General features: G+C 33.8%; 1 protein-coding gene across 1 annotated transcript in view; it reads left to right on the top strand.

Moving 5' to 3' along the window:
* Window positions 1–2004, top strand: part of LOC127866029 (choline O-acetyltransferase-like) — a 32674-nt gene extending 30670 nt beyond the window's left edge. The window contains exon 15 of the mRNA XM_052406266.1: window positions 137–2004. Within this exon, the coding sequence (XP_052262226.1) occupies window positions 137–499 (363 nt within the window). The 3' untranslated portion in view covers window positions 500–2004. The remainder of the gene's footprint in view (window positions 1–136) is intronic.
* Window positions 2005–23627: the final 21623 nt, after the last annotated feature.

The following is a 23627-nucleotide window of genomic DNA, read 5'->3' as shown; positions in this document are numbered from 1 at the left end:
CTGAAACTTACGACACATGGTTTCATTATTTGCTTCGTGTACGTGTATATCATTTTAAGTCTAGTTTTCTTGGGAGAATATACACATGTTAGAGCACCTAATCTCTTCAATTATCTTTATTTTATGTTACCAACAGGTTAACACCACGATGGATACGTTCATGTGCTACGGACCGGTTGTTCCGGACGGGTACGGTGTATGTTACAACCCGCGCCCGGATGACATTATCGTTGTCATCTCGGCGTTCAAGTCGCATGCGGAGACCCAGTCGGACCATTTCGCGTACACGCTAGAGGGAAGTCTTCTGCAGATGAGCGAACTGTGCACCAAAATCAAAAGTGACTGTGACAATATTGCGGACAAAATCAGGAACGTCTCCTTGACCAACGGCTCGGTGGAAAATACGGGGTTGTCTCCTACATTAAATGGAAAAGCTGTTTGGGGACAAACAGACCTCGTCACGGTATCTAATGGACGCTACAAGAAAGATCTCGAATAGTGACTGTAGGTTGAGATATAAAGGCTAAACCTATATATCGTTCATATAAGACACATTCATATAATTTAATCATTGTTAACAGAAGATAATAGTGTCTTGTTATTTAAGCATTTAAGGAATAGGGTATTGATCTATCAACTACCATACCTACTGAAGAATCTTGACGTATTTTCGGAAACAGCGAGTACAGTGTTCCAACTCCTCCGATACGAAGTCACTGCAAATTAATTCATTTGAACACACCACACCTTTTCGTGTATTCAATTCACGTTGCAGAGTCGGCATAAAACTCTTTCCGTCTTTATTTTGTGACTTTCGCGATCGTGAGCAACTAGTTTACATGATTTGGGGGACGATTAACTTTAACTTGTTTAGATTTCACATGTTCGTATTAAGTACAAAGTGGATCGCATGGGTGCTATTATTTTCATTCGCGATAAATCCCAATAACGTTTGCGTATTATCAAAATCTACTCTTTAACTGAAAGTGGTAAAATGTGTAACTGAGTTTTACTATCCAAGATATGCTTTATAAAGTTGTGTCTTAAATTAACACTATGTGTTCGATACAAGAAATGCATTGGGAAAATCGTTTAATTGTATTTTGGAAATTAATCTTATTATGTATTGCAACGTAAATCAAGGATGTAATTTTTATTCCGTCAGCATTGCTGGAGTTATATGGTGTATAGTTGTATCTTTATACATGCACTGTAAAAGTAGGTCTGTACGATAGTTTTATACAATCGATAATAGCAGTTGTAACGCATCTGGAATTTTCTATACAACCAATGATATTTAGTACCCCATAATATATATAAGAAAACATTGACCATGTTTGGTGTATGTGTTAATATGTCAATTTAAATATTATACAATGATTTAAGTTGGTCAATAATCCGAATGCTTTATAGGCATTTATATATATTCTGACCAATTGATATACATGTATTGTTTCACCCTCATCTTACAATCTTAACTACCGCATATTAGAACTCGTTTTTTACTCATACCGTAACATAGTACACGTAGACATCACCTGTACCTGTGTATGGCTAGAAACATAGTACACGTAGACATCATCTGTACCTGTGTATGGCTAGTAACAAAGTACACGGAGACATCACCTGTACCTGTGTATGGCTAGTCAGTAGTAACGAACATGGAAAAAATACGTCATAGCGTAATAAATCACGTGCATAATATGACGAAGAATTTTTATGTCTTGTTGGGTTCGGTTTTTTTTCGTCTGTATTCAAAACATTATTCACGGTTTTGTAAGAAATATTCGAATAAATGTTTAAATTGGATCATATAACAAAAGCCTCTATACTGTTGGTTGTGCATTATGTAAAACCAGGATTAAGTTTATATTATTAGTATTCATGGTTGTCTGTTGATTGTTAGACTAAAAGTGTGAGTATTTATGGCTGTGTGTTGATTGTTGAGTCATAGTATGTGTTAATGTTGTTAGTATTTTCGTTTTCATAAACATTTAAACTGCACATTTTTGTTTCAAATGATGCTTAGTTTGAGCACACACAACTCGAAGGAATGTGTTTTTTTTTAAATTTATTCTGATATTAAACACGAAGTTTTCCAACAAAATAATCTAAGCAACAGGATACATGCGGTAACCTTCAAGTTCATCAAATATTTTAGTCATTCTAACGAATATCGATGGGACCTCCATAATGGAGGACCCCAAAATTTTACGAAATACGTCCATCGTCCCATCTGTCCACAAATTCAGCCGAAATAAACTTAATATACAGAATTTAGCTTGTTTGATGTACAAAACAACATATGTTTTTCGTACGATTTTGTAGCTACACATTTTGTCGTTTACGAACATAAAAATATTGAACCATAAACATTGTATAATTAAAGCAAATACTAATAAACAATATTTTGAATGTTAAAAAATTGGATGCTTATTTAATATCAGCGACTCCAGAAACTTAATTGAAAAAAATGCACTTATTTATGCGTAAGATATATCATGGGTTTGAATTAATCCACTTAAGCAATAGTGGTGACTTTCTTAGGTTAACTATTAAAGTATTTAATTTTAATCAATATCAAAGCCGAATTTCAAACAAAAATTCCTTTGAAACTTGAAAATCTTGTGAACATTGTTAAGTTATCACGTCACACAAACCGATAAAGTCTGTACATGTTATCTGGTGTACTGGAGTAGCCAGGATTATCCAAAAACTTATTATCAGCGGAAATATGAACCATAAAACTTCTAAATAAAAATTCCAACAGAACTGTTAAATTTGACCAATGAAAATGCGACATATGTATACCAGTCAGTAATGTTTTTTTTATAACAATAAACGCGGTAATTACTAGGTATGTGATATTGAGCAACCCGTTGTCATGTTTCAGCGTATAACCGCAGACAATTGTTTTAGCACCGTTGCAAATATGAATATAAAGACTACGTAGGCGATCTATACAAGCAACAAATAAATAACATGTATTGTGGTCCCAAATAAACTGTGGCGTTGTAATGGGAGAGCATGACGTTCATTGAATTAATGAAATTGGTTCATTAATCAGGCCATGGGACATTAACAGACGAGCGCTCATGATGCGCGCGAAAAAGGGTTGCACTCCGCTCTTATTGCATTCCTTTATGTTAGTTTTCATATTTCGATGCTTCTTTTAGTTGTATAGTTTCCATTAATTATTATGATCAGCCCTATCTATTTCTTTATAAATAAGATCTATATGATTTTTAATATTGCGCTTTTTTTAGAGACACTTATTTTTTAGATGAATAACATAAATTGTGTAGTAAGTTGTCCCTTGCACTGAGCATAGAGGCTAATATGAATAAATATGATTTTGCCGACGATGGTCATATTTATGACCTTATTTTAATCTAACCGTTTGATTATAATCTTACAAAAAAACGCATCGACCAAATGGAAGTGTTAACTAATTTGCCCATTGTCGTTTTCCAGTTTAAAGCCATGTCGTGGTCGGTATCATGTAAGATGGTGCCTAAATGCATGTGAACCCGTCAAATGAAATTTTAATTGTTGTTACAAGACAGGTCGGTCAAACAATCAAGGTATGGCTTTCTGAATAGCTTTACACATTTTCAATCAATGCTTGTCTTAAGCTTAACTACGAAACAGATACTTACTATTGTTTGAAACCAACCTGACAACAAGCGAATGCATGGGTTAACTAGAATATACAAACACCATACATATCTGAATAGCTTGAATATGACTATTGAAACGTGATTAAGACATGACACGCAGATCTCGGGTTTTTGAACCACTTCAAAAACGTAAATGTATAACTCAAACATGGGCCTATCCCGTGTACAGCGTTGTGTATTCTTGCTCGACTTATCTGAAAATCGATCAATATATAAAATCTGTTCAATAGCATTGGATATGATTCAAGAAAATCCAGTTTTACAAATGTGGAGGGGCTAGTCAGGCAAGCACTGTGGAATGATATTTGTGATCCCAATCAGACTGCCAGACATCGTTTATGACGGATGATCGGTTAATATATAACGAACATTACAGTCTTAAGCTCGGCGGTATAACGCTTTTTCCTGATTATTCAGTTTAATCGAGGCATTTTGACCGGAAAGGCATTAATGTCCTGTGAGCATTGCCAATATGTATTTCAAAACTTCTCAAATGTTCATATTCGGTAAAATAGGAATAACTTCGAAGAACATTTTTACAAACAAAATCAGTTAACTGTCCTTGCATTTGCAAAAAAAACTTAAAACTGTTGACATTTAAATGTTAGAACGTTATTATATGACCTTACATTGTTAATGTCTTCTTAAAACAATAAAATAAACATCTGCTAACAATCTGTCTTTTCATTTGCATCAAAACTCTTTAAAATGGTTTTGATATGTTAGACGTAATTGTATATTGTCTTATATCACAAAATGGTTAACAAAGAAATAGTTAACTCATTAACTGACTAGTTAACTCAATAACGCCTTTGAAACGGAAGAAACGAGAAGGGAAAACTGTGTTCATGACGCACTATTTATGTACACTATTAATGTACACTCAAAGAAGAAGTTTTCCATAAACACCAATGTATTTCATTTGATCGCCTTCAAATAAATTAAGCAAATATTCTACAATGTTGTTCTACAAAATTGTCCACGGACTGGTTGCTGTACCAATGCCTCCTTACATCATTCCTCCGACCCGGCTCACTAGACATCTGCACCTTCTTTAATTCATACAAATTCCCACTCCCAGCAACTATTATAAATTGTCCTTCTATCCAGCTACTATTATCCTATGGAACTCCCTACAAGCAAATATTGTACAGGCACCTATCCTGGACCAGTTTAGGCAGGGGGTGACCAAACTAGACCACAGTTTCTAAGCAGGTTGGCTGTTTCTAACATTTTATCTGTATATTTCTTCTTTTAATTAACACTTTCACCTTTGTTTCTATGTCTCACAAATACATTATGTATTACTTTGTATCTCCTATACATTTCTTCCTTTAATTTTCTAGCACTGACACGCGCCTGCTTGTAATGCTAATTGTTGGCGACTAGAAGTATATATAAATAGATAAATATAATATTACGATCGCAGTTTTTAATGTCATATATGTGTTATGTTGAGAACTAAGTAGCATATTTATCGCAAAATGAATCGGGCCATTATTTTTGTTACGTGAAATCGTTTTGTCGCGTACTAGCTTAATAACTTGCACTAAAAGGGTCAGAATCGACAAAAGTTTCTCTGGCATGATCCACTCTTACCCAACTTACAAGTGTGATAAGGCGATGGCCATTAAGAAACCTATTGGCTATCATATTATCCCACTCGACACACAGAAACCCTTAGGTAGACCATATAGTCAGTCAAATATGCGAACATTTATAGACAATAAGCCAGTAACGACAACTATGTCCTATCAGCTATAAAACATGATCGATCACTATATGAAAAAAGAAGTCACTGTAATATAAAAAAAATATTCAGTCTTGTTATATTATTTGAGTACAATAATCGAGTTGGTGTAGCTTTTTTGCTTGTGAATAACACTCACAAGTTAAACTATATGTTAGGTAATCAAAATCAATAATTTAAGATATTTGGTTCCACTAAGTATGAAAATTAATATATTGTTTATGCATTTGTCATATTAAAAACATTCTCATGGCCACCTGAAAATGTTCTTCGTCTCAATTTCAATCGTCGATCATTTTAATTTGTCATCATCTTTCATTGAATATGTCGTGTCTAGGAGATGGCCAAGGTTGACGCAATAATTTTATCACATCCTCAAGGAGCTCCGATTCTAACGTCTTTTGTGATACTTTTGGACAATTGAAGAGACGCAACGCAATGATAAATGATTGAATATGAGGATGCCTTTCCTCATTTTAATATCTTCAACAGTTTCAATGCATTTCGACGGTAATTCAACTGTTCATGCCGCAACCAAAATCTTTGATTTATTGGATCAAATGTGGGAATCAAACAAAAAGACATGTGAATTAATGTGTCATCATAATAATGTGTTTAATATTGTTTAGAAGAATATGAAAACACGTATCGACGGCATTTCCAATCTTGAAACGAGTAATATCAAGATAAGCCATTATCCAAACATAATATTGTCATTTTGTGTACACGTACAAATGTACAATGATATCGGAAACGGAACAGTAATTTCGGGTTAGATCTGATATTTTTAAGAAGTATTTCTGCAATAGTTGGTTTTGCATCATCATTGACTTTTTTGGTAAATGGTGTTTTGCTTTCGTAAACAGATTAATAATAAAACATGCCTACTTAAGCGGCATACGCATATATGTGTTGTGAAATATAGTAAAACATTACATACTATGCTACTTACGAACCACTTAACCTTCCAAAGCACAAGTTTACGAAATGCATGAAAAAATTGAATAAACCTCTCGATTTGATTGTTTATATTGTATTGTTTTTCAAAAATTATAAATGTTACTGCTGTAATTTAACACTACTGTTTATTTGTTCGGGTCAGATCGAAACTCCGAATAGTGCACCGTCGCACATATGCTCATAGCTACCATGTGTGTTAGTTTCAAGGTTCTTGTGCCAATAGTGTAGGAGGAGATAGTGGCCGACCACGGCCACCCAAAATTGTCTTTTAACATACCTACTTCATTTATTCACCAACTGACTTCAAATTAATACTGAACATTTCTTATGACAACACGGTCTATCTCGACCATTCATGTCTACATTACCCACCCCAGGGCCATTTATCAAGGTTAAGGCAGCTTTGTTCCCGTCCTCTTTCAAATTTATTAAGAGGTACACGGATACTACTTCCCCGTACTCCAAAAAAAAATTCGTACCCAACATTTTTCGTATCCATTTTTTTCCTACCCAATTTTTGTTCGTTCACATTTTTTTCGTAGCCAATTTTTTGTTCGTACCCAAATTTTGTTCGTACCCAAAAATGTTCTTACCCAATTTTTTTCGTACCCAAATTTTTTACGTACCCAAATTTTTTTTCGTACCCAACATTATTTTACTACCAAAATATTTTTTCGTACCCGAATTTTTTGAGCCCATTGTTTTTCGTACCCAAATTTTTTGTTCTACCCAATTGTGTTTTCGTACCCATTTTTTTCCGTACCAAATTTGTTTTCGTACCCAAATTTGTTCGTTACCATTTTTTTCGTACCAAGTTTATTTTTGCTACCCACATTTTTTTTCGGACCCAAATTGTTTGTAACCTCATTTTTTTGTACCTAATTTTTTTTCATACCCATTTTTTTTTTCGTTCCCAAATTTTTTTTCGTACCCAAAATGTTGTTTTAACATGACTTCTTCACTTATTTACCAATTGACTTCAAATTAATACTGAATATTTCTTATGTCAGCACGGTCTATCTCGACCATCCATGTCCACATTACCCACATTACCACATTACCCCACCAACATAGGCCTTGCCAACCCAAAATTGCTTTTTAATATATCATCTATGCGGCGTGGGGATACGCGTCGGCCTCTGCCGCGCCAGTTCTAGTTACTAAAATAGTTTGAACATAACGTGATTATTTTATTCATGCAATAATGGGAACAAAACCATGTTACTAAAATGTATATCAATTTTTCTTAATAAATATTAATAGTAAGTTTATGAATAAAGCATGTGTAACATATTAAGGCAATGCTAAACTGGAGGTGAATTATACAGGAAGAAGGACAATCGAAAACATCAAATTTGGTGGGCTGTAGCCAATGCTTATGAGAAACGTTTTGAAACGACTATGTATCGTTGGGCATTTAAATTTTGACTTTTGTTTTTATCAGGTGTAATGTATTAACCTCAAAATAGTGTGTTGTTTCTTGTAAGAGGATATGGGATATTTCCAAACAGTTGTTTTCCCATGAGGTTCGTTTTGCTGACGATTAAGAAAAACCTGGTTGGTAGTTTCAATTTCTCCATATAAGCAGTCATATTTGGAATAGGTCGTTTTTAGGGGAACTGCACTATTGCGAAGAAGATTAAATCAGCTTTTGTTCTAGTATTGAATAGTTCAGACGATTGCGTGAGATTAATATTTTTTTGCAAATAGAGGCCTAAAGTAACGTTTGTACAAACTGTAGCTTTCGAAACTATCTTTGACAAAATTTAAAGCTGTACGCTAACAATTATTAATATGCTAATAATAACAGCGTATTTATCTTCTTTTTCTTTATCAGCCTTATACGCCCAAAAATCATTTTTATTACCAATACAACCATTTTATTTACGACCATCGTAATAATTTCACTATTATAGGGTATCTTCAATAATTGAAAACAACGACGATCAATGCAGACATACTAAGCCAATTTACACCTTTACATTTAACCATAAATCGGTCAAACCTCAACAAAAGAAATGACTGAGCACGACGTCACAGACTATGTGAAGAGAGCAACATCCATTGACATTGGAAACTACCCGGAATGGGACCTGAAGAATTTCATGTACCGTTAATGTCACATAGATAGTTCCTCATCAAGGAGAGTAATGAGATGGAGATAGTTATACTTATTATATGACTATTTATTCTCACTGTCTTATAAGGCTTACCTTTTCGGGTTACATGAAAAGCATGTTGTTTTAATGTGTTATGGAGAAATATAATGCTTCTTCTGACGTATAAAATGTATGAATTTGCAATTTACTGGTGGTACACACGTTTATGAGCATTAACACATTGTTGAGTTGAGATCTGCTCCAGCATTTAATGTGCTGACGCTGAAGGATGCATTTTGTCAGAACAGATATTATTTTTTGTTGAAATAATACTTCAGAGCCTCCCCCAGTATATTGGCATGAACCTGGTATGTTGTCGTTCTTACCACATAAGAACGATGTATTTGCTAAAGAAAGATAAAATTCCAAAGGTAGACATATGTTCGACAGTAACTTCATTCCTGCAATATACAAATTTACAAAGACAGTGTCATGTGATCCAAATATAAAGTAAAAATCATATTTCAACAAGCATTATAACTTTTCATGACAAAGTAAAATCATAAAATGTTGTTTCGTTTATTCATAATCATCAAAGAAACAGTTTTTAATTGTGTTACCATGATGTGTTATGTAATTTATTTAGAGAAATGTTATCCAATAGGGCAATTTCTCGATCCCGTACTGCTTAATAGGTATTTTTTGTAGAAACTACACATTTCTATTTGGTGTTGTTTAATTGTTTAAGTGTTGATATTCGGGTTTTATAACTGTAATTAAGTAATTTGATTGCTGAGAAGGTACGACTAAACACTGCAAGCAGCCTTTAAATGTTTGGAAATAATTAGTTGGAATTTCTTACCGATCAAAATACCTTGATTACCTTGAAATGTTCTTTCTTGAGTCAAACACTTTGCCGTAATCTATCTAAATGAAATATCGTAAGTCATTTCAAACAAATCCATCATTGGAACGTCCAACTCTGAAAAGGTGTCAGATGTGCAAGAATAGTTTGTTTAAATGCCATGAACATTATCTGGCTATCCTGTGCAGAAAGGGATTTAAATGCACACTCTGCTAGATAACTACTTTTCATCGACTCAGGTAAACATTAAAGAGTCCGATAAATTTGCACCGGCACATCTTTATGTTCTAAGACCATGTGTTGTGAAGCGTACAAGAATATAATAAAATCTCCAATTATTATTCATGCAAATATAAAGTGCCATCCTCAGAACATTACTTTGGATTTCTTTGTCATTAGTGACCAATTTAATGTGTTGTTTGCGAGCGCGTTAATATCAACGAGTGCTTAGAAATATATTACTCTCAAGGGGCATTCTATGGCGCGTAAAATTGTCCGTTAAGCCTCTGGAATTACTTAATTCTCACTTATTAGGTTCATGTTCCCAAACAAGCGAATGTAATATGATAAGACGACGGCCGTTTATCGCCAGTCGGATTTATTTCAAATGTGAGTTATTCATACTTCCAATCAGATGATCTGTACGGCTAAACGTTTAAAATAAAAATCTTTTTTTTTTCGTAAAAGAAAGAAAAGTATGAAGCACACGAAATGTGAACAGTGCATATTCGATGTGAATATGACGAAACTTTCAGTATAAACGTATTCGTTGATATTTTGAAAATTAAGTTGCTCATGAAATAATTCAAATAGTATTGTTAAATGCTACTACATTGTCCTTATCATATATAACCCGCGTCATGCAAGAATATATCTTATGCCAACTAGGCTAGTTGTTGACCGGACTGTGCGAATGCGTCTAGAGGTACTCAGGTGGCATAATGCCCATTTTCGCATAACGCGGGCCATATGATGAAGAGAATGCAATATGGATAATTAAGTGTATCTAATAATTCTATAAGATATACATGTATACCAAAATTATCTTTTCACATATCGGTCGTATATTTCATTTCAGAACACAATTACAAAGCGAGGTCAGCTTTTAACTTCTAACTTCTAATCATCAGGAAGTGGCTTCAAAGTAATCACTTTATGGCGGCCTTTATGCGTGCATTGCTTGCTCTTGTGATATACCGCTCTTGTAATGCCATCTCTTGAGGACATTGAATGAGATTGATCGAATAATGTATTCCAATGTCGTAGGTAACTAAATATAAAATGAACGAAAAACATGCAGTCTTTGGTAAATTGAAATCGCTCTGCGGAAAAGCTTGCCAATAATGTCGCGGACAAAAGCCCATCTTGCTTTTTTATTTTCCGAATAGTTTTTTTTCATGGTCGCCTGTGTCATAATTGCTCACGCATGCGTGTTATTCATATATCTGGGTCAGCAACTCGCGGGACAACAGCGTTAATACCTCATTTAAAGCATACTGTTTTTGTTGTATCTTAGTCATACATACACTATTTTTTATCAATAAAAATCGGGTATGATGCAAAACTGTTTTGTTGTTATGTTATTTATATTATTACATGTATATTGAAGAACCGAAACTCTGAACGGCTGATCATGTAAGCCCTTTAGTCCTATGTACTAGAAAATATACGAGAACCTTTTTGAATCCCTTGGGTGTTGAAGGATCTATCTCCAAGCATCATAAAATAAAATTTTAAAATCGCTGCTTATGTTTGATTGCCAAAAGTCGCTTCATTTCATGACCAATTTCACCTTTCCTGTTGTGAACATCCCATAGATTTAAACACCACGTCGGTCTCTTTTTATGGCGATAAATCAAACATGCACTTTCGTTTGCTGGAAAATGCTCGGTTTGATGTCGAAATAATTGCTTTATTCGCCTCGCTATCTCATCAATGAAGTTAATGATCCTGAAAACAAATCTATTGCAAAATGTCTTGAGTTGTTAGATTTCAAAATATTCTATTTTAAGCATTTCATATAAAGAGCTTTAAATGAAAAAAGTTACGTTTATTGAAATATTGTTAATTCCATTGAAGTAAGTTAGTATAAGACTCTTGAACTTTTGTCATACCATTACGTTTAGAACTAGACTATGAGCAAGCATTTATTGTGATACATCATCACAGAATCTTATTAAAGATATCGTCTATATCACTGACATGACTGGCTTTTGATCTGCGTTTAATTCAGTTGTTATTTGAAGGTGATCGTTATTACCGATTGCGAGATCAATAATTCACTTTGTGCACCGACACCTCAATTTTTCATATGCTTTTTATTTTCTCGGAATCTATTGCCATAATAAATCTTAACAAAAGTCACGTATCACATCCATTTTAAATTAAGAAATGTGAAGATAGAACATGTGGTAAGATCAATTTCTTAGAATTATTGTCTATAATAGCTGGGTTGAGTAAGTAAATTTCATGACATCTTATAATTATCATTATACTTATCATCATTATTTCCTGCTGATGTCACATAAAGGACTTAGAGGCCTATATTATTATTCCATCGTTCATAAGTCATTCCGCACAGGTTGAACCATTATGAACTCTTCACACGATTCATTTGAGCCCAGTTACCGTCATTTAAATCATTGATTGTAATAGTACGTTAATTGATAATGTATTTTAACCTTCAATAAGCGTTTTTGTGTTATGTTCACAAATCAAGGTTTATATTATACATAATGACATTTTGTGATACATCTTAAGAACAAACGTATTTGTTAATGCGATACTACAAATTAGCTTACTTTGGTTGGTTTGGAAAGACACTTTAAAGGGGCCTTCTCACAGATGTTGGCATGTTTTGAAGTTTGTCATAAAATGCTTTATATTGATAAAATGTAAAGATTGGATAAAAATAGCTCCAGTAAAAAATCTAGAATAAAAAAAGGTAACCCTCAGCAGGACTCGAACCACTGACCTCTGGAGTCTTGTATTAAAAAGTCTAACACTTAGACCACTCGACCATCCCTCCGGACACAATACTCGACGTGTTTTACACTTGATAATTATAAGCAATCCTCGAACATTCCAAAAATTTAACGACATCAACAGAACTCTCCAAATTATTAATTCGTTTTGCGTTGCAACGCTTTATAATTTTCGGGTTTTTAAATCGTCAAATGATGCATATCATGGCTATTTTAGAACATGGTAAATGTTAATGGTAAATTTGTGTTCCCTCACAAATATCATAACTAACACGAAACTTGCGAATTGAAACAACTTTGTTCAATTTTGTCAATTGACCCAAAAAGGAAAAGGTCCCTTTAACAGGAGCATTTAGACGTCGATCAAAACAAGCACGTATACGATTCTCATTATAAAATATATTGTAATAGCTGTATAATGTCGTTTGGATGTAATGTATCGGGTGGTTAATGTTCAGCATCCAATAAAAAGTAACTCCATACAACTTCATCGTATTTAAAAATAAAATGTTTACACGGTAATTGTGTAAAATGCAAACCAAGTATGTATTTATGTATCGTTCTATCGTGACAAACAAAGCGCTTCCTGTTGACCGGTGTCGCCACCAGCTGAAAGGACAGGCCGAGGAATAATGGGTATTAAAGCTCCTACCGGGTACCGGGTTTCCCACACAGGCAAACACGTGACCATGGAGACGAGCAGGATTAACGCGGATTAACACTACGAAATTGTGGCATGCACAATTCATGTGTATAATCCAAGTTTTTAAATTGGACTCGTTTTGCTAGTATTGTCTGTTTTTGACTTGTCTATTATGAACAAAAAACATTTTTTAAAGTTAACAGATAATACTGTTTTTAAAATAAATCTGTATACTACACGTGTTCTCCGTAGGTCTCTGGCGTATTAATTCTTACACAACTATTTTAGTTTTGTTGTAGTTACAACCCTAACACTAAAAAACTGCCAATATCAAAAAAAATATTAACAATAAATTATCAAACGAGAGATTAATGACTCATTGTTGTTTCTTTCACAGTTTTTCGTCCTTGACTTGCTGTTGAACTACCAGCAACTCAGCGAGGACTACGTGTTCACGCAGTTAGAACACATATACGATTTGGCGACGCAGGCGCCGACACATGCCAGCCGTCGGCGTTATTACAACCTCCGACAGAACCACGTGGACAAGAACGAGAGCAAAACTGATGCGCTGCCATTACCATATAATAGTGTGCAGATATAAATTGCAATCCAGTATACAACGTATTCAACAATTTTCTGCCAGGTGCAGAAGTATTATATTATGTCTTCCAAACAGTTCTTGGCCATCATAAATGTAAGAGAGCTTATTATTAAATCATTATTTGTGAACGACTTTACATTATGTTTGCCTTCATACGCATCCACAAATTAAATAGTATATGTTAAAATGATCTCCACATGCGTTATTTACATTGCAACATTCTTGCGTATAATTTAGTTGCGTTTACCCATTTAACACACTGCTTTCATTGATCGTTCTTTGCCGGAAACGGCAGTTTTTTGTTGTGGTTTATTTTTGCTATTTGTTTGTGTGATGAAGTGTGTTGTTTTTACAATTGATCTCTTTTAAAAGTGCAATCATTAACTCTTTTTACATGTTAAAATAATATCTTCAGTCTGATTGGATCATCATCTTACGTGACAGGTGTTTATAACCTGATGAACCTCTTGCGGATTTTAGTATGGATACATGCTACCGACTGTTTATACAGCAATATAATAAAATGAATGCTATTTAATTATAAAATTTATAAAGGACCGCGCACTGCCAATAATCGTTTATTTATCGCTGCCGCAGATGGAGTTCCATCTGGTATGTAAATGCAAGTAATACTTGCAGACATGACAAACAGATAGACCCTGGTTTATGTTCGTGCTGTGCCTCGATAGGAGCATCCCAATCTCATTCAACCACCAGGGTAGCGTGGACGAGACGAGCATGGACCTCCACGGCGACGGCGTCTCCCTCTGGACGCACATGCTGCACGGTAAGAGCAGCAAGATCAACTGCTGTTGCAGATGGTTCGACAAACCATGCAGGTACGCATCAAAGCTTTTACTGTTGTTGTTTTTGTTTTTTCGACAACATTATTTTGATACGCATCCAACATGAACATGACAATAATAGACTCATCCTTATGTGATATTTATGGGTATATTAATACTGGTTTCGATTGGATATTGCAAGTGGCTTTATAGCTGTTACTCCCTAAATATACTATCAAGTTATTAACAGTATACCTAAAAAGTTAGGAACCTTTTTTAAATATTAAGTTGCAAGAAAACGGACTCCAATGAAATATTAGGTTTTCGATAAAAGTGTCCCATATGTACGTAAACATTAAAACATGTTTACATATTTAATGCCATGTTTGAACAAATAAAGATTACATTTCAGTTTTAAAAGGGATATGTTGAAAGTTTTTGATGAAAAAAAATTGCGTGTCTCTAAAGTATAATTTTAAAACCGGTATTTGTCGAATCTATCCAACTTGTTAACATTGCTGTTTTGTTTTTATAAACACAATTATTTTTTTTAATATTCTTTCTTTTTTTAAAGGTCTCAGGTATGATTAACCTGTTGGGTTAGTTTTTTTTTATCAATTATATATATTCGTCGAAGTGTACACTTTCAGGTTCTTTCTAAATATTAAAATATAAACAAAATTGTGTTAAAACCAGGAAAATAAACATGCATTCTTATGCACACAATTTCGCTGATATTTTAGGTGAAACATCTTCATTAGAAATAAGCAGTCTTAGACGAAATGTCTCATTCTGCAGAATATGCTTCCATTTCGCAATCGACCTTAAACTTTGATGAAATAAATCTTGAAACATTACTGTTTAATGACCTGAATATAATCACGAATACACAAAGAATGTCAAACATATAAGGTAAGACTGATTCTATCTCGTTGTTCTCGATGATTTTTTATCCATTAATGAAATAAAATGCGCGATCTTGCAAAAAATATTATGTTATCATTATAATGACAAAATGTAGATGTTTCGCGTGTTATAAGAGCATATATTAATAACAATCATCATGTCTACGTCTTACGTGGAGATCGGGCAATACAATCCTGATAACGATGTTATTGTATTCACCCGACGTTATGAAACCCTTACACTGTATCACCGTCATGTTTCGTTTTAACCCAGGTGCATCCTTGACCTTAAACTTTACGTGTTGCGTTTCGATCATTTCGGTAGGGAATTTCCCAAGCAGAACAACATGAGTCCGGACGAGTTCATTCAGCTCGCACTGCAGCTAACCTACTTAAAGTGAGTGATGCTGTAACCGAACCGGTTGTTTAAAACTACTTTGCCTCCTTCCATAAGGTTTAATTCGTCACATCATGAACATGTAAAAAAAGTAGTAAGAATATTATTGCACCGGTAATTAAATGGTTATAATGTATTATGTTTTGTCCGATCTTAATATACGTGAATAAATTGTCGCCCTTGATTAGCATGTGCAGGCCATACAGACAAGAAAGTGGCTTTCCTCAATAGTGGATTTATGAAAAAATCTATTATGAATGTGTCGTCCTGTGCGAATTTCACATGACGATCTGGATTGGCATTTAAAGAAACGTTTTTCAAAAGAAACAACGCAAATTAATTTTCGTTCTTCTCCAGAACTTACTGTCTGCTGGTTTCCGGGAACGAGAGCTCCCCGTTGAGTCGCGTGTGCATATTACAGGCAAACTAGCCAGCCGCCCTCGAATGGGTATACATGGTCTCAAGAATGAAGCCTCATTAAGTCATCACGACATAAACCTAGAATAGGGCTGACTAATGTGCCACGACCTACCCTGCTAAAAAATATCACACAACTCAACAACAATTATGTTACATATATAGTGTTATATGTTTATCTTCATGTTGTTGTTCTTGTTGTTTGCAATTAACATGTAGTTTCAAAAGCGTTTTTAATAATGTTAATCCCACTAGTGTTCCAATTTAACACACTTGTTTTCAAATGCCGATCTTTCTCTGATTCACCAAACAACAAATACATTTTTAACAATATTACAAACGATTTGTTTTAATTTTCTCTGTGAAAATGGGTTTAAAATAAACATCTTTTTTGATTAATAAAGATAATTCACGATTATAATACTGTTCAATAAATAGTACATTGCATACGATGCAACTAGCGACATAGCATGCAGAAGAAATGTGCGAAATAAAATGATAATTGTGTCTAATCGCCCGATGTCCGAAGCGCGCCATTTAGCTACCGCAAATTGGACAGTGAGATTTCGAAATCTTATAAGTAGTATCAAATTACAATAAAGACTCGAGGAAAATTGATAATGATCTAGTAAACCTCTTTAATCTAATAAACACGCTCGTCGGGTTTCCCCCGAGTCGAACTTCATTAGTATCGGGCCCGCAAAATAGACAAGGCCTTTATTGGAAAATGGCGGCACCAAATTCGGAATGGTTTTCGCGGATTTGATTGCACGCCTCGCTAACACGACGGATCGCTATCAAAACGACGGTGGGTGTCATTTATTGTTGACATAAAACATGGAATATTGTGGGCAGTAAGATATTTATTTGGCTGATATCCAATTCGTTGTTCTGATTTTTGCGCAGTTAATTGTCAAGTAGCGATTGCTCGCTACAACTTCCATTTGAAATGTCTGATATTGAGCTGTTCCGAAAATATATACTTCCATCAATGTAAATAAACAAGAAACTGTCCCAAGCGGTTATTTTGATTTTCGATCGGCAAAGGATGTATGAATTTCTTTGTGTCTTGCATTGTTGTTGGTGGGGGAACGGCGAGCCAATATGTGCCAATTCGTTATCATTACAAATAACTGCATAAGTGAAGGTTTCTAAACGTATTGGTTACATTCCATAGCTGAAATTGATAGTCAGAACGCATAATGGGATAATTCATTACTCTGAACGATGATTAATAATATATTTTCAAAGGGTACTCGTTACAGATGCGCTCATGACATACTAGAGTGCGTGCACTAAATATAGGCAAATCAAATACCACTACAGTATTATCGTTAAATTATTCTTACAATAAAACTTCATTGGCAATACGTTCATACGTTGGTAAAACGTTTACATGATAAAACATAATTGAAATTCAAATTAATGAAACATAATGCAGTTTTCTCCATGGTATTGCTTTGCTCAGTATTTACGCTGTGAAGGAAACCCATGTGCTTTTAAGAGATTTAAATAGTAACTGATTCCTACAAATAACCCGAGTCACGTTTTTAAAATTACGTGATCATTTAAATATTGCATGTTTTTGTTGTTATATTTTAAGGTCAAATCTGTACAAATTGTCCAATAATTACAAAAAGCATTAAATCAGAACAAACTCCAAACCCTTCCAGATTTAGAGGAATTTTACCTTGACAAGGCGGAGGTAAGCGTTAAAATATAGGGGAAATAACTATAAGAAAAGTATGAAAGTCCCAAAAAGGAGTTGCCATATTCTTCGTACATTTTAACTGTTTTCCGCACTGTTATGTTTGAATACAATTATTGCAATTCCCCTGGGGTTTCATTTTAAAACTGACAAGTTTGTAAACTTTTTTTCATGCCTTTTCGGAACATCAAACTTTGCGTTCTAAGAACATTGTACATTTATCTGTCATCTTCCAAAATATGAAATAGATAGATGCAATCTTGCAAAATCTTAGAAAAATTCCCCAAAATGCAACCACCATCGGAAAACAGGGTTTCGGCAGTGAGAATTTGATAAACCCGAAGATGAGAGGAACTCTTTGCAAGTAGTCACTACTTTCGAGGGATACTAACTGATTAAGTGGAATGTAACTTGTTATCATATTCTCGTTTTCTCGTCCACAGAACGAGACAAAGATGCTGCTGCTTCTGAGGGCCACGGAGTGGCAGACGCAGATCATCACCAAGGCAGATAGAGGCATACTGTTTTGAGATTATCCTTCTTTCATTGGTTCCTGTAGAGCTGTTCATATAATGTGGAGCCTACTGAGAACATAACAATAATTAAATATTTAAGCATTACGTGCTGTCCCATGGATGTTATTTTGATGTGTCACCGGCATACTTCTTGTTTTCATATGCTTCATATGAACATATGGTACAAAAGGGTTTAATACTTAGTTTATTCCGAAAATTTTGCCTGACCGTTTTAAGGCAATGGCCCCAAGCTAGCATGCTGTGTTGAGTGCGAAGCACTGCGTTGTATAGGATTTGGTAACTTGAGTTAAATAAGATAACATGGATTTTCTCCTGGTGATGTTTCTGGAGTGTTATATTCTGTATTACGAACATAATAAAATATGCCACACAATTACGTAATTAATTCATTAAATTACACTCGGGCTGGACAGAATGGCAACACACCGGTAAGAATTTTATTTTTTCAAATATATCAAATTATTAATACACATTTGCGACAATCTTTAGTGCATAAAAGACAGTTTTGCCGGTCGTTAAATCCGAAATATTAAGATTTAAGAGTAGATAACTGAACACGTTTGAAATTGGTGCCAAAATTGGAATAGGTTGAGAAAACGATGTAAAAATAACCGTGTACATAAATGCTGTACACCTCGAAATTTTGGCCAAGAACATAGCCTTGTTAAATAAAGAAATTTTGATGTAATACACATTGCCATAAGCAGCATAAAATGTCTTTTATGCAATAGTTTTCTTTCTTCAGAAATATTGTTTAAAGAAGCTATTTGAAAACTACCGGTGTTTTACATACATACACGTTAAATTATTAACCCTACAAAGTTACGTTATCCTGCACTCTTTGTCACTTACTGGCTTTCCCCAAGTTCCGATATGGGATTTTGGGCTAAATAGTTGATATGTTTGCTTAAACTGAAAAAAAGGTAAATCGTCATCATGACGAATTTTCCAAAATATAGACACTGCATCCTGCATCGTAAGATTGTAAAAAATGATGACACAAAGCACAATTAACGCGGTCATTACTTGTTCTATAATCTTGCGCTATAGTACTCTTATTTCAGCGTATATAATTATATAAAATATATTGTATGAGAACATCATTGTTGTTAGAAAAACATATGAATATAGGGGCGATTTTAGCGATGTAAACAAGCAACACATTAATAACATGTATTGTGGTCCCAATTAAGGTAGTGCACCTCTAATGGGCACATATCCAAATATAATCTAATTAATCATTTTCTTAATCAGCATCATTTCACTGAACTACATGCAAATTTGTAGGTAGGCTTTCCATGCTTTTAAAAAAAATATACCGATTTTTTCAAAACCACCCCCACGCTCGGCTTTTGTCCATTTTATTTTCACCCCTGGGGTATATAAAAGTTCCATAATTCATTCAAATTTCCAAATATGGGCATGCAGTTGGTGTGTACAGATGCTGTAAAGGTGTTTAAAGTTTAAACAAGATGAAATAAGTATTCTTTTACAGACATTTATTTTTTACAAATTTTTATCTATGGAAGAGCACCATGAAATGTAAGTGATTTCAGCCAAGTAAAAATTGGGTCGGTTAAAAACAAAGTGTCATAAAATTCAAAATAGTGTCATTTAAGTCATATTTTAAACTTAGTTTTTATAGAAACACTATATACAGCAAAAATACCAAGAACTAGACAGATTTACCGTTTACTTTTTGAAATAAAAATAAAAATGCAACATGCATGGTTCGTATTTTCAACAGTAAATCACCCAATTTCGCCATAACGTTGTTTTAATTTTAATAATTGAAAAATGTGCATAAAAATTGCAACATATTTAACAATAAATATAGCTTATATGCCATATTAAATCAAATTACGTTAGAAAATAAATAAAACGCGTCGCAAAAAAGTATACGTCGTCGGCAGGATTCGAACCTGCGCGGGAATATCCCAAAAGATTTCTAGTCTATCGCCTTAACCACTAGGCTACGGCACCTAATAGTAGGCTCTTCAACCTTCGAAGAAATCGCGGGAAATCATTAGAGGTGCACTACCTTAACTGAGGCGGTATCATGGGAGAGCATGACTCTGACTGTATTGATGTAAACAAAGTTGATTGCTTGGGGTGACCATTGACCATTACAGACGAGCGCTCGAGGTGCGAAAAGAAAAATGGTGCAGTCTGCTTTTATTGTGTTCCATTATGCAAGCGGTCATATTTGCATGTTTGGCTTGGTTGTATTGTTTCGATTGATTATTGTGATAGCCAAATGTTTCGTTACCCAAATGAATGTTATCACCAGATTTTATGAAATTGCGTTACATATATATGTGAATAAGGCTGATTTTGAAGATCATGATTTCTAACAGTTCGAAAGAAATCTTACAAACATAATCAAAACTAAAACATGAAACAAATTAGATGGCAAACGAATGAACGGACTGACTAAAATGAAAAATCTGCACAATTTTTAATTTGACTTAATTTTAACCATATCGACAACGAAAATACATAAGTCATACCATTTAGTGAACTATACAAACATGTTTCTGGTCTAAACGTATTTGCTTTGTATTGTATAATGCAAAACGTTTCATGACCTCGCGAAAACGTCGAAGATCAGCTTATTTTGTGCAGGGATGTATGTTTCTTTGCTCGAGTAATCTGAAAATCGATCAATATAAAACAAAATCAGATTCTTTAGCATTGGTAATGATTCAAGAACATCCAATTTTACAAATGTTGCAGGAGCTAACCGGGCGAGCATTGTGGGATGATATTTGTGATCCCAATAAGACTGTCAGACAGCGTATTTAACGGATGATAAGTAAATATACAACAAATATTACAGGCCCAAACTCTGCGATATAAAGCTGTGTTCAAAAATTTTCAGTTCTATCGAGGCATTGTGACCAACAAATTCATTCATATCTCGGTTGTATCAGCAATATATAAATCCAATAACTTTACAATATTCGTATTTTGGGAAACATAGAAATCAAGTCGACGCACTCTTTTACACATACATATTATTTAAAAAATCAGCCGACGATGTGCCTTTTCATTTGCATCAAAATTCGTTTGAATATGTTTAACGTTTATATTGTACAAGTAACTTTTAAATATTTACTTTATAATAAAAAAAATATAGCACTGAATTTGAAGAGAATCATCAGTCAAAAGCTATTTAATCTGCTTGTGTCAGAGTAGTTAACTAAATATTGATCTTGAAACACAGGATATAAGAAGTGAAATCAGTGTTCATTACGCCCTTTTGATGCGCAATCAAACATGAAGTTTTCTCTAAATTGAATTAAAAAAATTAGATCTTCTTCAAATAAATTGAGCAAATATAATATTACTATCGCAGTTTTTGACCGTGTTATGTGCGTTAAAAACTAAGCAGAATATACATTGCAAAGTAAATTCGCGAAATAAATAAATTTGACCAGTTAAAAAAAAGGAGAAACGACCTTTTTGTATAATTCTTTATTAAGTATCATATCAGGCTCGGCACCAATACAATACAATAGAATATATTATTCTAAGCCTCGCCTGATATATTACAAAAATATCAGGCAGTAACTTGTTATTCTCTATATATTAGCATATAGTTTATAATCAGTAAAAACTGCAATAATTATAATTTTGAAATATAACAATAAATATAATTTCGAAGGAGCACACACTATACATTTGAATCACAATCACATATTTAGGTATTATCCCCCTTGACAGAGAAAAAAACTAATGTAGACCAAAGTCCACATATGGCAAATATTTGGACATAAGCATGTACCAATAAGTATGTGTTTTCATTCTTAATAAATTATCAATCAAGATATGAACATAACAGTCACTGTTATAGTAACATAAATCAAAATCAACGAATATTTCGTAAAATAAAGTTAACCAATACAAATGCTGTGTTCATCATAGCAATAGCCAAAATTTAAACGCTGTGGTATGGTAAAATATATTTCATTAGATACACAATGTTCGTTTTTATTTGTTGTGGCACAATATATTCCATTTTTATTTCCCGAAACATTATCTATTCATACGACAAATTAACACTAACTTGGTACATAAACATGTGTTGAATATATTGTCCCACAAAAAACAACATAAACGAGTATTTTGTAGCTTGTTAAATCTATGTTACCAGACCACATCTAGCGTTGAAACTTTGGCTATTGCTATAAGGAGCATTGTTTTTTATTTGTTAACTTTATTTTTTTAAATATTGTACGAAATATACGTTTATTTTGAGTGTTAATATAAAACTACAAAATACATTATTGTTTCATTATTAGAACTCAATTATCGCATTAAGTTGCTGTTTCTAGTTGTAAAGAGCTCATATAAACATGGTAAACATTATTGTGTGCTCATCAGAATCAACATAACTAGGTATTTGATTGAACTGGGAATTAACATCAATATATTTTTAAATAAATAAGAAATAATTAATTGTTCTTCTTGCCACCAGAACATTCGCTCTTTTTCTCCGTTTAAATATTTCGTTGAGCATTTTATTGTTCATTCATCATTCACTAAATTCATTATGCCTAAAAGGTTGCAAAGGTTGAAAAAATAATTTTGTCACAACACCCAAGGGTCTAAGGTTCAATCGAGATATGTGATACTTTTCGACAATCGAAAAGACGCAACAAAATGAGAAGTGATGGATTATGAAGAATTTCCCTTTCTTTTTTAAATATCTTCAACAGTTTCAAATCAATTGGATTGCTATTCAATTATTCATGCGACCACCAAACCCTCTGAATTGAGTGAATTCTGAGTTTAAATTTTGAGAAAAGAAACAGTAGACACTTGGATTAAGAAGTTATGATAACATCTATGTTTTATATCAAAACCTATAGTGTGTATAAAATATAGATAAACATATCGAAGGCATTTGCAATCTTGAAACGAGTATTCGTAAAGGTCATATATGGTTCAGACAAAATTCCATATTTTATGTACACGTCTAAAATTAAAAATATATAAATGGTTTCATGAAAGGAACAGTAATTTCGCTGTAGATCAATACTTCTATTACATATTTCTGCAATCGTTCGTATAGTATTATCATTATTCTTTTGTTAGGTTAAGGGATTTTGGTTTGTGTAAACAATAATGTATTAAAACATTCTGAACTGGGCGACCTACGACGATTTGTGTCGTCAAGTAGTAAAACATTACACAATAAGCTTAATAAACCCTGAACACTGTCCAAACAAATGGACACTTTCGGACCACTGCACAAGTCTTACTTTATCTCTCTCCCTCCCCCTTCTCCT

The sequence above is a fragment of the Dreissena polymorpha genome, chromosome 2 (genome assembly GCF_020536995.1).
Source record: "Dreissena polymorpha isolate Duluth1 chromosome 2, UMN_Dpol_1.0, whole genome shotgun sequence".
NCBI classification, from domain to species: domain Eukaryota; kingdom Metazoa; phylum Mollusca; class Bivalvia; order Myida; family Dreissenidae; genus Dreissena; species Dreissena polymorpha.
The sequence above is the reverse complement of the archived record's forward strand: the minus strand, read 5'-3'. Positions and strand labels throughout refer to the sequence as shown.